General features: G+C 42.7%; 1 protein-coding gene across 3 annotated transcripts in view; it reads left to right on the top strand.

The window, feature by feature from the left end:
* Mettl24 (methyltransferase like 24) overlaps positions 1–18167 on the top strand; it is a 102785-nt gene that overhangs the window by 19523 nt on the left and 65095 nt on the right. For 2 of the 3 annotated variants that reach the window (XM_063254003.1, XM_063254004.1), the window contains exon 2: positions 13158–13256. In XM_063254003.1, the coding sequence (XP_063110073.1) occupies positions 13158–13256 (99 nt within the window). Of the gene's footprint in view, positions 1–13155; positions 13257–18167 lie in introns of those variants that run through there. The other variant, XM_063254005.1, reaches the window with a different exon arrangement.

The raw sequence follows: 18167 nt of genomic DNA, 5'->3' as shown, positions 1-18167 counted from the left end.
TTGAATCCTGCCTTTGACGTTCGCTGGCTGTTTGAATTTGTGCAAAGAATTCCATCTCTCTGAGCCTCTGTTTCCTCATCTGTAAACATGACCATTATGTATAACAGTGGTCCTTGGTTATATTTCTTTTCCTTACTGTTGAGAATTCCTGTAACACTAACAGTCTGTTGTAGCCTCCTATTTAATCTCTGATAAAAGGCTGAAGATTTAGCTCAGTTTAGCTCAGCGGCATTAGTGCCTGCCTGGCAAGCACAAGGTCGTGCGTTCGATCCCTGGTACACACACAAAAAAATCTCTGATCGTGTGGCGTTGGGAAGATTCTTGGAGGATGTGATCATAGTAATGATAACTATCTTTTACCAAGTATCTTTTAAAGGCTCATACTAGTGAGGATAGGCTAGTTTATGCTGCAGTAACAAATCCATGTGGATTTTTAAATTTTAAGTTTTAGTAGATTCAAATACCAAACTTTTATTCCTTGCTCATGCTACATATCCAGTGTGGGCTGGTGGGGTGGTGAGAGAGAAGGCCTGGCTTGTTTCACTCAGAGATTTAGATTGATCCCTGTTGCTACTTACATAAACCTTTGCCATTCATCAGAAAAGCCTGAATCATTTCCCCTGACACATTCTCATAGTGCTTTTTGAACTCCAGAGGATTCATTATCCATGACATTTTCAGAGACAATGATGAATTCTTTAGTGTGTCCCACATCTTACAGATAAAGAATTTTATAACATTGTTACCCATTATATCAATGAATCTACCGATACAAGACCTTCACTGTGGCTTTATGCGGCGTCCCCTTCTGAAGCTATCTGGGCAAGTTGTGTCTACATGATCAGGAAAATTAGGTGTGGGCACACTCAGAGTCGGCAGCACGGAGCGGCAGAGAAAATATGGGAATAGCACTGAAATATCATCCTGTCACCTCCTGTTCTGTGCGTTTGGTACGTCATTGCACGTTTGTGAACTTCATCTTCTTCAATTATAATATGAAGGAGTTGGTCTAACTTACCCTGAAGGTCTCTTTCAATATAATGACTTGCTACAAATAAGATGCAAGTAAAATAATTTTAAAGCTAAAAATAGTTTGCATTTTCTAGATTCTATATATGTACACACATATTTTGTAGTTTGTTTTTTAAGACTTTCCTTGCGGAAGAAAGTTTGTCTGTTTTTCAACACAGGCAATACTATTCATTTCCCATGTCAATAAGAAATGTATTTAAAAAAATGTATTCAGCATTTTATCAGCTTAGACCTACTATAATTATCTGTACGGTTGTCCCTTTCTCAAGACCCTAGGCCATGGTCAGTGGCTACTCTGGCAACTACACTTCTAGCCTTGGGGATTTTCATTCCCATTGAGCCAAGAACCCCAGATCCACAGAGTCACGCACCGGCAAACCCTCTAACAACTGACCTTAGGGCTGTAAATACAGTTCAGTGGCACCGTGCCTGCCTGCAAGCACAAGGTCCCTGAGTTTGATTCCTGGTAAAAAACAAAACAAAAAAAGCCATTTCAGAGTGGGGCTGCTGCTTTCAGCAATTCTCCCCATTCCTTAAAAGGGCCGCTTAGTTGGGTGAATTTTTTCCCTTTCATTTAGATCTGAAGCTTAAGTGCTTTTGGTCCAGCAGAGTCCAGCCAACTCTGCCTGCCTTAATTCACACTGCTGGCAGCTTCCCACAGATGAAAACACAAACATTTATTAGGCTTCTTCTGACTTCTCAGGCACCCTAACTTAGAGTGCATTCAGACAGAAATATGTTTCAAAAATAGAGAACTATGCGAGGAATGCCCAGAACCAGAGTCTTATCTCTAGTTGTTGAGTAGGATTTATTGAAACTACTGCATTGCATATCACTATGTAAGTGTCAGAGAGCAATAATATGGAAAATAGGAAAAGGGGAGAGTTCATAGGGATGGACGCGTGCTTAAAACTGAGAATCACAGGCATGCATATGTATGCCGTTATGTGCAACTAAGGACGTGTTCAGTGGGGTGTGATGGCCTCCTCGGGAAATTGGTGATACCCTTTGGCCTTGTGCTAGATGGTGTGGGCTTAGCTTTGATCCTGGAACCCATGTGCCCTTTCATTTTGCACTCTGCTTCCCTCCCCAGCTGTTCTGCTCATGGCAAGGCCTTATGTCTTGCTTGCTCATATTCTTTCTCAGAGATGATTCAGGCACCTTCCAGCAACTACCACTGACTTCCAAGAAAGGCTTTGCTTCTCATCAATGTGCTGTGCCATTGTGGCTGTCTCCCCACGTGCCACCTTGAGGGTGGGCACAGAAAGATGCTATGACTCTGCTTTTGGGTGCTTTGTGTGACCTCTGAGATGAACAGTTCTTTCCCTTCCCTTCCCTTCCCTTCCCTTCCCTTCCCTTCCCTTCCCTCCCCTCCCCTCCCCTCCCCTCCCCTCCCTTCTCTTCCCATCTCTTCCCTTCCCTGCCTTTCCCTCCCTTTCTCTCCCTTACACCCCTCCTTTCTTCTCTTTCATTTCTTTTTCACTTTCTTGCTTCCTTTCCTTTTTGTGGTACTGCCGTTTGGACTCAGTTTCTCAGGCACACTGGCCAAGCATCCTGTCACTGAGCTACATTCATAACCCTTTTTTTAAAATTTGACTTTTGAAGAGGGTCCCACTTGAATTTGAGATCCTCTGTCCTCAGCCTCCCAAGTAGCTGGGATTATAGGCATGTGCCGCCACATCTAACATTCTGGGATGTATTCTGCCAAGTCCTTGTGCTTGATTAGTGGTGAGACATGCTAATTCCTTTTATTTTTTTTTTTAAAAAGCAAAGCAAAGCAAAGCAATACAAAACAAAAAGAGAAATAGTCCAGAATTTCAAAAATAGTAGGAAATTAACACTAGTTAATATATTACATATTGTTATCTTAGAAGTACTTGCTCAGGTTACAAGATCTGGGCCTGAAAAAAATGATCAAACAATCAAACAATGAACACACAAACTTCTTTTTGATGAACTAACAGAGATTAGTAGTATAGTAATCTATTTTGTATATACACATCTATTTACATGCAACCTTTCTTTACAGTAAAAATAAAAAATCTTTTCTTGCTCAGACTGGGGTTCCACACCTTGTTCTCTGGTTTGGATGAGGTTTGAGGTCTGGTGTGTGCTGAAAGCCACCATAAAGGCCCTGGAAACCTCTTGGGGTCAAGTTTGGGTTGAAGGTGAACTTATGGGGAGCATGGAGATTGCTGTGAGGTTTGGGGGGAAGCTTCTCTTTGCACTGCTCTCCTCCCCCTTCCTCTCCCTCCCTCCCACAGCTTGTCTGTCCCCAATCACCCTCTGCCAACTTCAGTTTTTCTTTGGCTATGGCGGGTACTCAGGATTCCACGCATCCTTGAAATGAGCTTCTCTGGGTGCTGCAGCCCTGCCATCCCAAGGAGCTGATGTTTGAGGAGCTAGTGCCTGGTGAGGGGATGTTAACTGCAGTTTTCTGACTGAAGCACGCCCACGAGTACAATACATTGATCTTCATTCAGATGATGTTACGTTCCCAGGATTCTGAGGCCCAGAAAGGCCAGGTGCTGTGTAAATTTTGAAGAGGTTGTGCGTGCATCTGGAGGCATAGTGTACCTATATACATGCACACTAAGAGAGACACAGACAGAGACCGACACAGAGAGACAGGCTCTTCAACACATAGTGAATGCTTTTCTAAATTTCTCTTTCCTGTGCTAGGCAAATATTCTTACATAAACTGATCTTCATAAGAGAAACAAAACTTCTCTTTTCCTGGTTGATTGCCTCCCCAGTGAAGTCCCTGATGTGACATCTGAGCCCTACTATGCATGCTGATACTGTGCGGCGTCCACATCATGAAAACAAATGAAATGCTCTGAATCTACCCCAGGCATCCAGCTTGTCTTTTTTACTGCCTATGATGCAAACCAAGAACACATAATGTTTTATTCCCTTAACCATTCCCCCAGGGGTTTGAATCTTACCCAAATTTGAACCATTTTGGCGCAGAGAAAAAGTGATCAATTTAAAGTTGTCTAAGAGCAAAACCCTACTCCGCTTGGCCTCTCTTTCCAACATACCAAGTGTAATTTTTAGAATAAAGAATGCATGGAGATCTGAGTGTTGTTCTTCGTCCATTTCCCCCTCTTTCCTAAAAGTTATCAGGTGCTACTTGAATTATAGAGCATTTTTTTTTTTGTCAGAGTTGATTTGATTTCTGGTTCCCTTGCCTCCTGGCCCACTCTCTGTGTAATGATGCAGAGGCGGCTAGTTGATGGGGAAGGATCCAGAATGCTGCTCTGGATGTGGGTTCCAGCAAGAGCGGGGGCTGCTTCCCAAGGCTCTCAGCAGACGGACAGGAGAGACAGAGCTGGGTCCGGACAGGGAGGAAGCACCCTGCGGCACAGGCCGCTCTGCTGTTCTCCCTTTGCTTCCATCTGGACCATTCTGACCCTGGCCCGCTGCTGGATCTGTCGTGACCCTGGTAGACCCCCCACTTCTTGTTAGTGCTGCTGTCTTTAGTTTTCAGTAGTTCCTATGTGATATGGATGTATGAGTGTAGAATTTTTCTAGCATTTCCCGTAGGGATTTGCTGAGCTGTTTCTCTTTTTTTGGTTTACATATTTCATCAAATGTGGGAAACTTTAGGCATCATTTTTTTTTTTTTTTTGTACTGGGGATCTAACTCATGACTACGCACTTGCAAAGCAGGCACTTAGGCTGCTGAGCTAAATCCCCATCAGTTTAAAAAAATAGTATTTTCCGCTAACATTCCTTCCCCCCTCCGCTATATAGCGATGCCACAAACACTGGCCCTCTTGTTGCTGTGTAGGTCCCTACAACTCTTTCAACCTTGCCAACTCATTGGTTTTCTTTCTGTTTTTGAGATTGGAAACTTTCCATCACCCTGTCTTTAAGTTCGATGTCAAATCCACTCTGCCATTGACTCCATCTGCTGGAATGTTCATGCCAATTACTATTTTCCTGTCCTAAAACTTCTATTTGACTCAAAAGACCTGTGTTTTTGCTGATATTGGCTTCAGTACCATCTTTCTAATGGCTTCAGTGCTTCTCATGGTTGCTCTTGAGTCTTTTTTGAGAAAGTTCCTCACCTGCATCATGCCTCCGTTCGCCCCTGTTGATTGCATTTTTCCCAGCCCAGCTGAGAACCCAATTGCTTTGCATTTTTGAATTATATCCTAGACCTTTTGAATATTACGTTAGGAGAATCAGAATTGTTTTTAAATGTTAAATTTGGAGAATGTTAATGTATTTGTTTTAATAGGCAATTGACTTGACTGAGTTCAGGCATCAACTTCCAACCAGTCTGTGATTTCCGTGTCAGTTTGGTGACCAGGGATTTAGCTCAGCGGCATAAGCACCTGCCTGGCAAGTGTAAGGTTGTGAATTTGATCCCTGGTACAAAAAACAAAACAAACCCCACAAAATAATTGCTTGTGTCAGTTTGGTTTTCACTGCCTCTGTCGTATGTGCCAGTCTGTTTTTCTGCCTGTTCCCCACTGGCCAGTGTGTAACCGAGGCAGGGCTCTGTGTCCCAGCTCAGATCCCAGAGTCCTCAGTACATCACCAGAATCACAGCTCTGTGCGTGTTTGGGGTTTAGGGTGAGTGCTGTTTTTCACAGACCTCCGTGTGGGATGTTTCTTAAATTACTTCTCCCCAGCTGTCCACTATTATCTAGTTCCCTATGGCTTCTAAACCTGTGGCCAGAAGATTTGGGGTTTAGGATCCCCGTGCTGTGCCTGTGCCTTGTCTTACACTTCCTGTGACTGTTCTGGGCCCCAGATCAGGGAGGGAGGGAGGAAGAGAGACAGAGACAGAGACAGAGACAGAGACAGAGACAGAGACAGAGACAGAGACAGAGAGAATCAGTTCACACTCTTTCATGGAGCTGCAACCTCATGTCAGAAAAAAAGCTGCTTTTCCTCAGTTTTAGGTGGCTTTGGGTCTCCCTGTGTCTTCTGCCACCTCAGACAGGTGAAATGCAGACATGGGAGAAAGGGGGTTAAAATGAGGCTTTCTCCTTCTTTTGGGAGCCACCTGCCTCCCTGAGCCTGCACTGGAGCCACTCAGGGCCTGCTGCCAGTGCCAATGCCTACTGTCTGTGCCAGGCAGCACTAGTGGGGGGAGGAGAGATACCAGAGAAAAAGCAGCAAAGCGCTTGTGCTGGTTCCCTTACTTTGAATTCTGGTCCTCTTCCCCAATCTGCCAGCTCGTGTTTACTTTACAGATTCCTCAAATAACTGTGCTGAGCATTCTGTCCATGTTTTGTAGCTGCACCCGGTGGGAGACGAACAGGGGAGTGATTTTACCTATCTGATCCAGAACCGAAACTGAGGTCTTTTTTTGGTTGTTGTTAATAAGAGTTTGATGCGTTATCTGAATTTTAAGCATTGCCATGAAATATGACTGAGCCCTGCTCTTTTTGAAGTAGGACCTGAGTCTGAGAAATAGGCCAATGCCTTCAAAAAGCTGAGAAGGCATGTGAGCCGCTTTACTCCTGGTCTTATTCCAGAGATAGCCTAAGAGCACTTTCATCGAAGGGCCTCAGAGAAACACAGCAGTTAATGCCCACAGACACTGAGCCAGGGCTAAGTTCCTGTTCCATGCAGAGGCCTTGGGTTTGCCCCTCCCCCATCAACTTCCTCAACCCCCTCCTGCTCTTGCAAAAGAGGAATAAACAATTCCCTGCAGCACTGGTCCCTGCCCACCAACAGATGCTCTTAATTAGCTCAGAATTGCAACAAAATTACAAAATAAATCTATTTTACTTCTTTTGGTTTGTTTCTCCCAAAGATCAAGACATCAACATACCCTCAATGTATTGTTTAATTTGAGTCCAAGACTTATAGCTTTGTTCTTTTCCAGGGGCACAACCATAATACAGAGGGTTTCCTGTTAGCTATCTCTTTTTACAGAAAATTGTTGCTTCTAAACCTTTTCAGGAGATTGATGACAGTGAGAATGTGCATTTGAGGGTGTTGAAATTTTATAAAAGTTATCCCAAACATTCCACTGATTATCCCTTCATGATAAAAAGAAACTGATAATTTAAATCAACCTATCATTCCCAAATGAACTGTAGTATTGACAGCCAGAGGAATGGATTGCTATAGGGGAATGAAACTTTCCCTATACTATGTCCAGTACGAGCTTATGTTCTCTAAAATCAAAGAATGAACTTTAGGAACAACAGAGGTTAGGAACAGAATATATTTATTCAGAGAAAGAAAGCTTCTGTCTGAGAGAGACAGAAGGGGTCCTGAGCTGGTTGCCAAAGACTGTCTTTTCTAGGGACTTTTATAGGATAAAATCATGAGGTTAAAGGGGTCAAAGGTGGGGAAAATGGGAATTTGCATGATGGACATAAGGCGGGACAGAACTGTGGTCAACCAATAAGATTAATTACTCAGGTAAAATTGATTAAATTAGTAGCAAATGGGAGAGCAAGTCATGTAGTAAGTGGGCGTGCTTACAGCCCACTGCTTACAGCAGTGCCTCTTCCTAGAGGGATGTGGGATGCTGACTCCTGACTTCCTCAGGGTAACAGAGAAGAATTTGGACTGTGGATCCTTAGGATGTGGTTGTTTTTGCTTTGCCTATTGTCTTGAGATCTGGCCCACAGCAGGAGATGATGTTCTCTACCCAGGCTGCAAGATATCTGAACTTCTGCTCTGGCTCCTTTGAGGGCCCTGTCTGACTGCCTATAATATTTTTAACTAGTTCAGCTGCCTGTAACAGGATCATTAGAAGCTTTCTTTTGTCTTATTTTGTCTTTCATTTTTTTTTACTCCTCTCCCCTAAGAAGTTTTAAAATTCTTGTATAAAAATTGCTTGTAAATCTGATGATAGCACCATGCTTAGTTTGACAGTTTTTTCATGGGCTGGGTGAGGTCATTCGTGAGTGTTAGAAAACTGTGAAGGAGAAGCTGTTATTACAAATTTTTGAGATAAAGAAAGCTTTTGCTCTAACAGAATGGATGGCTCTCCTTTCTAGGTCATGAGTGGGCCTGCTTTCTCTCCCTCTCTTCTCCTCCCTCTCCCCTCCCCCTCCCCCTCTTCCTCTCCCTCCCCCTCCTGCTACTCTTCCCCCTCTCCTCTCTCTTCTATTTTCTCTCATTCCTCTCTTTAATGCTACTAGTTTTGCTTGGGTCTTTATGGTCTTGCTTTAGCAATTCTAGGCTGATAAGCAAAGAAGTATTTTAAAAGATTATTACATTTATGCATTATCTTTTGGAGTAAAATTTTGGAATTCAGCTTAGTATCTTGAGAGAATCTGTCTTTTTATTTTTATGAAACAAAATTTAGAGGCCTACCATGCTTTTGTTCTTCTGTCTCCATTGGTTTTATCATGTTGTAGCTTATTGGGTTTTATTATGTGTGGTAGTATAAACAAAATTTTTTATGGACAAGGAGATAATATAGTAACCATTGTTCATTTTTCTGTTAGTTGGTTCTAAATACCCTGTAATACTTTCATTCTCTTGAATGGTTTTGTACTATTTTGTTATGTTTGATACTATAGTGTATGAAGGTGTACTCAAATATTTCAAGGAAAGAGACACTATGGTAGCTACTGTTATGTCAGGTTGTCTTGTGGTCAAACACTATGTTGCTTAAATTGTTGTGTTCTGATCTGTTTTGTTATGTCCTCTTTATCTTAATCTTTTTAAAATTAAAAAAAAAGAAAAAAGAAAAAGCCAGCTTTGTAATGCATGTTCTCTGGAGATGGGACCACATAAGGGCTTGTGGAACAAAAAGAGGACTACTTCCTCTGAAACTGAGGATCCTGCCTGGCCTGAGAAACTCGTCTGAGTTAGGGAGGGCCACTTTGTTTGACACTGATGATTTAGGGAGCAGGGCCATGGATTTCAAAGGAGTAAGAGGACCCCTTCAGAGGCCCGGGAGCAGGGCTACTTCCTTGTGCAACTCACTGTAAAGCTTCATCTAACGTTTCAGGGGAGTCCTCTTAGCGACCGATAGACCAGTGCAGAATGATGGTACCTCCATCTACCTTCTGCTAAATGACCGCTTTACCTGTTTAAAGAGGAGGTTTGATGGACTGACAGGCCAGGGAATCTTCATCCCCGCCTCCTGGGAGTGATGAGGGTACTATTGTTATGACAGTTTACTATTTGAAGCTCATGGATAAAAGGCATTTAATGAATCCTGGCATTTAGGAAGCTTTTTGGAGTAAAATCATAGGAACAGAAGAAAATTTTAAAAGAAAAAAAATGGGATTTGCCCCTTTCTGTTAAATGTGCCATTGGTGTTTGAAGGTGCTCAGAGAATTCTGCTTGTGGGAATTTGGAACAGACAGATGTTGGTGAGTGTGCTAAAGAATTAAGACAAATGATAATTGAAAGACATGACAAAAGCTAGTGGTTTCGATGGGGAAATAATCACAAATTGCTGTCAGACTGACTCCAATAAGAATATTGCTTTATGTGAAATGTTTTTAAACAGCTCAATCAAAACATTACACCAGAGCACTTTCCAGGGTATCTATCTTCCGTGTGTTCCCTTACATTTCCATCTGAGACTCCTCAGCTTGTATTATTTACTGGCCCTGCTGCTGTGTTTAGCTTGTTTGTGGCTCATATTTAGTTGAAAATGAGAAATATCAGAACACAAGAAAAGTCCTAATTGTGGATTCACAAGGTCAATCTATAGTTTCACCATATTGATTCATCATTTGGATCCACAACTCCTGATCTGTGAAGCTGCTTATCCTGTGTTATCCCAGATTAAATGCTGGTACTCTGTTTAAGGTGTTTCTTTCATGATGCCAGATGTGCTTTTGACTTCTAGAAGGAGGGACTATTTCCCATGATATGATCTGCATTTTTCCAGCTTTTCTTGGGGAGGCGGGTACCAGGATTCAAACTCACGACTTCGCGCTTGCTGAACAGGGGCTTATGCCGTTAGCTAAATCCCCGGCCCTGTAAGCATTTTTAATAAAGTAATTCTCAAGGCTGTTTCTCTTTCTACTTTCACTGCACCCTATAATGATTTCAGTCAGAGCCCCTACAGTTCATTATGCTTGCTGGCTGACACAGTTGTGTTTTATATTAGTTGTAAGACAGAGCCTGGTAGAGGGCACAGATACCCACTGATGAATGACTCCTTGGTCAAGCCTCACTACAGAGAATGCTACCCACAGATCTTCTTCTGGCCCTTCCTGGTCCTGTTTCCACGCTGTTCCACCTGTTGTGACACTGGGAGGCTGAGTCATGGACCAATCACAGCCTCCTTCTGCTCTGCCTTCCCTTTGAGCAGAAGATTGACCAGGAAGATAGGCTGGAGTCTGTGTTCCTCCGTGCCACTTCCTGGGTGCCTAGAGACTCTGGTATTATCAGCCACAGGCATTGCATTATCACTTATGGGTTTCCTCAAATCCTGCCCCTGCTTTGTAAAATTCTCTCCATTAGCCAGTCTGAAGTTCCCCCATTATCCTGCAGAGACTCTGATATTTGCCAAGTCATTCAGATAACAAGGTTGGTTTTAACCCAGATACCACAGTCTGCTCCTTTGTGCCATTCTAAGAAAGTATTTTCATCTAGGCCAGCAGAGCTCCAAACTGGAATAAGTTGGATCAGGGATCAGCACGCTACAGCTTGTGGGCCAAATTCAGCCTGTGGCCTGTTTTTATAAATGGAACTTTATTGGAGCACAGCCACAACCATTTATTTATTTACTGTCCATGGCTGTTTTGAGCTACAACAGGAGGTCAGGGGATGCAACAGAATCCATATGGCCTGCAAAATCTAAAATATTTGCTATTTGACCCATGAAAGAACCCTGACCTAGAGGAAAGCCATGCATGTGAACGGCATCATTTTCATCAAGAAGCTCATGGGCCAGATGTCAGGGGCACTTGTGAACCATCTGTCCTGTGAGACAACTAACAGGTGGTTTCAGACCCCAGGTCTAGCACGCTCTTATGGACCTTGTGTCACTGGGCTGACACTTTGGCAACCTGGGAAGACATTATACCTCCCTGATGTGAAAAAAAAAATGTAACTGAGTAAAATAAAAGGCATTCGGGTTTACATGTATAGTTTGTGATTGCAGAAGTAAATAGTGTCCCTGAAAGAGTGATTGTCCCAAATGTTGCCACATTTCTTTATCAAAGTTATTTTATACATATCTTCCCTTCTTATTCCTCAATCTGACCATCATGTCTCTTAGAGAGTCCAAGTTTTATTCAGACCTATGTTTCCCAGTGCTGGGGACAGAGTGGCTGATGTTCAGTCAATGTCATTTGACACAATGGTAACCCACAGCTAACTCAGAGATGGGCAAAAGAAATATGGAAGTGGAGGCCTTCCCTTGGGAAATCTATTAGCTAATATCCACTCTTAAAGTAGCCTCTACTGCTCAGCCTTCACAGGGTGAGAACAGCTATAAGACAGACCATCATCCCAGCAAAGGACCTTCAGAGCAGACTGGCTACAGAATTTGCAGGGCTCCTTGTAAAATGAAAATATAGAGCCTCCTGTTCAAAATTACTGAGAACTGCAAAGCCTCTATCAGCAGAGTGATAAACCAAGCGTGACCCTGCTAAACCTGCACTGGTGGGTCACCTGGGAAGCCAGCTCTGCTCACAGACCCCTAGAAAGACAGCTTACAGGAACTCACGGATGTGCTCCTGACCCAGAAGGACCGTGTGGTGCTGAGCATGGGAAGGGTGCACAGCCTACCGGGACATGGAAACACAGGGCTCTAAGACTCTGCAAAGAGAAGTGTCCAATGCCGCCTAAACTGGGACAGCGCTTTGTCACATCCAAAGGGTTTGCATTCATCTGAGACCCTCACAGGGTAGAACCCTCCTCAATTTGTCCATGTTTTCAGCTTAGCCCCAGTCACCCAAGCCACCCCATTTAAGGGCAATCAGCCTGATCTGTGCTAATGTGTTACATGGGAAGCCAATTTAGGAGTTTCCCTTTGGGGTGACATTTCCTACCACAGTACCAATTTTCCTCTTGTCCCCATAATGCTCTTTTGCTTCCATTGCCTGAAACAGATGCTTGTAAAATTCTCTCCATTAGCCAGTCTGAAGTTCCCCCATTATCCTGCAGAGACTCTGATATTTGCCAAGTCATTCAGATAACAAGGTTGGTTTTAACCCAGATACCACAGTCTGCTCCTTTGTGCCATTCTAAGAAAGTATTTTCATCTAGGCCAGCAGAGCTCCAAACTGGAATAAGTTGGATCAGGGATCAGCACACTACAGCTTGTGGGCCCATCTTGACCACTCTGCAGGAACCGGAAACCTTTCCCTAACACTAGATATTCACACTGCCAACTTCTGCTCCCTCCGCCCTTCCCCACCCTGTAGGCTGAACTGCCCCTTCCCCCTTGAAATCACAACAATCTTCTTGGGGGTCTCAGGTGGTGACAGTGTAGTAAGAAACTCTAGCAAGGACTCCCTGAGAATGCTTCCCTTTGAAATAGAAGGGGTTCCTATTTTTCTTCTTCCAGCTCTTCATCTGCAGATCCTTGCTACAAAAGGGAACACAGGGGTTCACTCCTAACCAACTGGTTTTTGGGACTACCCCATGTCTCATCACAGTACTAGAAATCCACCCTCACTGGGGAAGGTGGTGACAGCTTCATGGTCATTGTCCCCACGCACACAGCACAGCAAGGGGGCATGGCCCTATGACATAACAGCATGTTCTTTCCCGGCAAAAATGAGACTTCTGCACTGTGGTGCTGCAGACACCAAAACTGGTCCTTAGGAGGCACATACTCCTGAAGCTCAAAGGTCAGGAAATGAGTAAACAACAGACTTTCCCTTCCAAATGGAGAGTGGCATCATGTATCGTAAAGTCACTGTTAAGAGACAGTCCAATGGGGTCGGTGAAACTTGCCTTTCATGGAAGTACTAACTTAGACAGTCCCCAGGGCCTTTGCTATCTCCTGCTTCACTTGCATTCTGGGCTTTCTCTGGTCTCATTTGTTTCCCTGTGACCCGTGTGGCTTTCATGATGGCAGCTCTAAGAGCATTCCTGGCAGCCTCTGTGCACACGTGCTTGCTTTGGTGACAATGAAGGCAACCTTGGTTGTATGTGATACTTTTCCGACCCTGCTCAGCTCCTCAGTTCTGACATGCTGCCTGTGTTTTCTCCTCTTGCAGGGTCCCCGGTGGCAAATACAGCTCCAGCCGTGGGCAGGCCCTGCTCAGTCTTTGGATGAAGAAGCCTGGAGATTTCTGAGATACATCAGCACCATCCAGGTTGTGTTTCAGGCTCAAATGGGTTTGGAAACAGTGTAAAAGGCAGTGAATGCCAATTGCAAAGAAGGGTTTGTCTATGAGAGGTGGGGAGTTCCTGACAAGGTCGCGGTAGGGACGTGGTTTCAGGGGCATTGCTGCTTAAATTTACCCACTCTCACAGAGCTGATAAAATGCTAGGGCATTTTCTTCCTTCCTTCCAGGAGTCTCATCAACCTGAAATGTTCTAATGATTCATGCAGAAGTGTTTTAAAGACCCACTTTAGAAAATTGCTTAGCAGAACCGTTTGAAGCAACAGATTCATCCCAGTGAGTAGGCAGTCAAGTGTGTCACAGAACAGCCGTCATCTGGAGGCTGGAGCTCCAACCTGCATTTAGAGGCATTCGCAATCTCGCTTTCCTGCAGCAGAATCTTGGCAGCCAGGGACACGTTGGGCAAGAGAGCAGAGGAGACTGCAAGGCAGAACGACAGGCAGTTAATGAATCCAAAAGCATCTCTCCTCGGAGCACTTTCAATCACTAGCGAGCTGAGGCTGCCTTGATTAGTGACTTAACACACTGTGGCAGCTCCGGCCCAACTTGCTGCAGAGTCAGTGCCCCGAGCAGCCCGAGAGCCCATCTATTAAGGGGAGTCTGCGGCTCTTGACACGTTAATCAGGAGTTCCTCACTCAGATTGCCTGATCCTGGGGAAAAGGCAGATAGAAGAGGAGACCTGGGCGTGAGGACTGCTTAGCCCTGACCTGAGAGGTGCCAGAAAATTAAGAACTCAAACTGCTTGGGAGCTGAGCATAGGCCCACTCAAAGTACTGCCTTGTGGACCTGGCCTGACCTAAGGGGCCCAGGAGTTTTAAGATTTCTTTCAGCCCACCAGCTCTGGGCACCCTTCTTCTGCACCTACCTGGCAATGAAACCCATTTTCCTCTGTGAGAGAGGCTATTTTTAGGTCTTCCGAAAGCTAGTTTAGGGGTAAAAAAAGTCTCACTTCTCCTATGACATAATCAGGCAATCATAGAGATTTTAATACTTATCCCCCAAACGTGGAATTCAAAACTTGTAGAATTAATTGTGGGCCATGGGATGATAAACTGGCTGGTCCTTACGCTTTTCATCTTATTTTGCTGCTGCAAGTTAATTTGGTGGATTTATACAGACTTAATTATAATACTGAGATTTTTAATTTTGTCATTTGGCTTTTCATGAAGGACTTTGAAAAACTCTTCAAACCCCCTGAGAAATATGAGAGGTGTTTAATTTATAAACTGAATTTGAGAACTATGAACTCCACCTTCCAAAATTAATTTACTGAGTACAAGATTTCAAATTTTATCTTACATGTATTTTAGGTTAGTGTTATATAACTAATATGAAGCACATTTACTTAGAAGGTGATCTTGAGTCTTGCCGTGGTCATTTGAGATTCTTCTGGAACCTTCCCTATGAGCCTCTGGCTCAGAGGAGAAAAATTCTTTAAAAAACAGAAGCATCCTCTCATGTGATATATAGTCTGATGTAACCGCAGGCAATTTACTTGGTTTCTTTGGCTCTCACTATTTTGATCTTGAAAAGTAGAAAATTGGATCAGATTATTTCTAATGTCTCTTCCAGTTCTGTGATCTTGCATTGTATAGACAGTATAATACAATTATTAATAACAATGTATTTTTTACCTCTTACAATATGCCAGGAACATGCCTGTGCTAGCTCTTGAGTATGTGGCCTCTGCCCTCAAGAAGCTAGTGAATGAATTGTGAAGGCAGATAAATGATGCATAATTATTAGTCAGTGTGGTGAGTGCAGTAATAGAGATTTAGTTGTTGAAGCTCTATAGGAGAAGGATTCCCTTCACTCCTGTGGGGGTCCTTTGGCTGGATGTAGAGTCCTGTTTAATACAATGGCTGATAAATAAAAGTATAAATGTCTTATTTAATTTGCATATATATACATGAGATCTTCAACAAGAGAATAAAAGCCAAAGAAATGACTAAGGCATGTTGTTTTTATATCTTTTAGACAAAGAACAATAAACTTGTGAATAAATGACAGAAAATTGGAGTAGGGCAGATAATTGTAGGTATAGTGCTGAGAGATAGGGTGGGGATGGAAAACTAGTCAACGATCAGGGTTACTTAAAGAGTTCATTTATTCAGTCCCATTGCAGCTCTAATTACTAGTCTCTGGTGATTATTTCCCAGCCTTGGTATGGGAAGGACATTCCTCTCAAAAGAATCTTTATGGCTTGCTGCATGTAGGAAAAGATAGGCCAGGTGTCCCTTTCTGAAGTTTTAGTTCCTAGATTGATTTCAACTTGAAATCATCAATTTCCAGAATCTACCCCAGCTTGATGTTTTTGAGACAGCACATCCTAAACTCCTTCAAAACTCGCTAGAAGGAGTCTTGTTCCATAGAAAGAGTGAGATAAAGTCCTAGGCCTCACAATGGTTTTGTATTCAGGAACCATTTTATCCAGGCTAAGTCTTGCACCTCGATGCACCCTCGTGTAGGCAGGTGGGCAGCAGGTGGGAGACATTACAGATGACAGGAGGTGACACGGAATGGTTCTCTATCAGAATCTTTTACTAACCATTGTACCCTCCCCTTCTCTATGGAATGCAGAGCTATTTGGCTGCTTTTGTGGCTTATGCCGCATTTAGAACTCATCTTGACAATGGAAACCTGCAAAACTGGCAGAATATAAGACTCACTGTTACTTAAAATTTTCACAGTTAGCAGTAGTGAGTCATCACGGACTAGGAAAAAAAATAAAATCTTTGAAAATACTAAAGTGAATTCCACCTCCATCTTCTTAAACTTCTTTTTAAAATTAAAAGAAAAAGTTCTCTACAAATGTGTGCTCAAACTCACACAGCAAAGTCCAGCATTTGATTTTTTTTCAGACATCAATGCAGCAGGAATTTTTTGAGCACCTCATCTGTGACTGGCACTGTGCTGGACTCTGAGATATCCAACCTAAATAAAATATCCTCCTTCCCCTAAACAGCTAGAGCACTAGGGAGGCACGTGGCCTCTACCAGAGGTAAACAGAAGACCAGGAAGGAGCTTGAGGTTGAGGAAAACTGGGAATAGAGGCACAGGGTATGACCCAGCCATGGGCAGCTCCCTCTGAGCCGGTGCATTGCAGGGACCCTGATGGCATGCTTGGGCCCTGTGTTTTTAATAGAACAGCAGAGAATATAGTATGTGGGTAGATGATGCAGAATGTCAAGTTTAGCTTAGTTATACATCTTTTAACGCGAAAAAAACATGATTGCAAGATGAGGTTCTATAGTTAGTGATATAATGTCTCTTGCTGTCAAGAAATGGTTAAATCATAAACACAGCACTCTGTTCTGCAGAAAGTTTCCAGATCCAGCTTTTTATGGCAACCCCCAAACCATATGCCTCCAGGAAATAAGCCTTGCAGTAGAAAATCAATCTAAGCAATGTGGCTGTTTAGACATGAAAAAATAAAATATGTTTTGAAGCTTGTTTTTCTATTATGTATCGGTCTAATTACCTCCTCATCTGTTTGTAAAAATAATCTATGAACTCAGGCTTTGGAAGTTCAGACTATAACTTTACGACCATTTATAATATACCATTAAAACAGTATCTATTATATTTGCACTCTCTCACATATACAAACACACCTACACCCGGACAAAAACAACAAAAATACAATTCTGCCCTTAAATGTTTCAAAATAATGGGACAGTTGGTTATTGAATTAATTGCTGCCAAAATTCGCTAAATTTTAAGGACGCCTTTGCCACATTCTCCTTATGGATTGGCAGACATACTGTTTAAACTTCTGGGATGCTAATGAAATGAAAGTAAATTAGATTCATTTCAGCTAAATAACTAAAAATAATTTCAGAAAACATTTTTTCCTTGAGTGTATTCTTTGTCCAGCCTAATTCACTTTCTATGGCTACAATTATAAGGGGAATTAGATAGTCAGAGAGCATAATTACTTGAGTTGGAGCTTAGCTCAGAGTTGCAACCCTCACGTATTTTGCTTGCAAGGAGGTTTATGGAAGCCCTGGCCATAAATCTTAACTAGAAAGTTTGAAAAAAAATCAATATTTAATTAATTTTAGGAGCAGAATTTTATGGAGGATTCCTAGTTATTTTTAAAAGCAAATATCTGTCAATGAGATGGTTAACAAATGGTTAAAACTATATAACTGCTATGGTTTTATTTTTGAGCTAAAGGAGGAAAGGGGCATATTATTAGAGAGACTGCATGGAAAAGAATGTCCTTCTATCAGGGAGATGCCTGTGCAAGATAAAATCTTTGAATAAGAATAAATGCTTAATTAGACAAAGCATTATCTTTAATAGAATAAAAACCTAGCTACTGCTGGTGAAAGAAGGGAAAATAGATCTCAAAATCCTAACTCTTGGCCCTTCATACCTGATTTTTGGAGGCTTCTGGGTAGTGTTTCATCCACTCTGGCCTTTCGTTAGGGATGAGGTCAGAGGGGCTGCTGCTTTCAGTTGAAAGTTCTGACTTACGTATATTCTTTTCCCTTAATTCATGAAGGCACAAGTGAAAGCAACGTGCAACATTTCCCTGGGCTTTATAAAAAGCTAAGCCCTCCAGTGGACTCCTCTCGGGACCATCTGTGTAGTACCTGTGGGATCTTCTTAGAATGTGTGTTCCCTGGTGTTAGTCTCAAAGATTCTGATTTTGCAGCCATGGAGTGGAGCCCAGGAACTTGCATCTTTAAGCACTTCCCAAGTGATTCTCAAGCACATGAGAGCATACCTTCAACACTGTAAAAGAGGCTAGAGTTAGAGTTTGGTGGTATCAATAGGAAAATATGAGCAAGAGACAGATGTATCTCACCTCATGTTTGGAAGTCCTTAGTGAAGTGCTTACCAAGAGCAATAATAATGGCAATCAACACAGA

The sequence above is a fragment of the Cavia porcellus genome, unplaced genomic scaffold, assembly GCF_034190915.1.
Source record: "Cavia porcellus strain 051 isolate PalLab524CR breed Dunkin Hartley unplaced genomic scaffold, mCavPor4.1 scaffold_7, whole genome shotgun sequence".
Lineage (NCBI taxonomy): Eukaryota > Metazoa > Chordata > Mammalia > Rodentia > Caviidae > Cavia > Cavia porcellus.
Note: the sequence above shows the minus strand (reverse complement) of the source record. Positions and strands in the feature narration are given on the sequence as shown.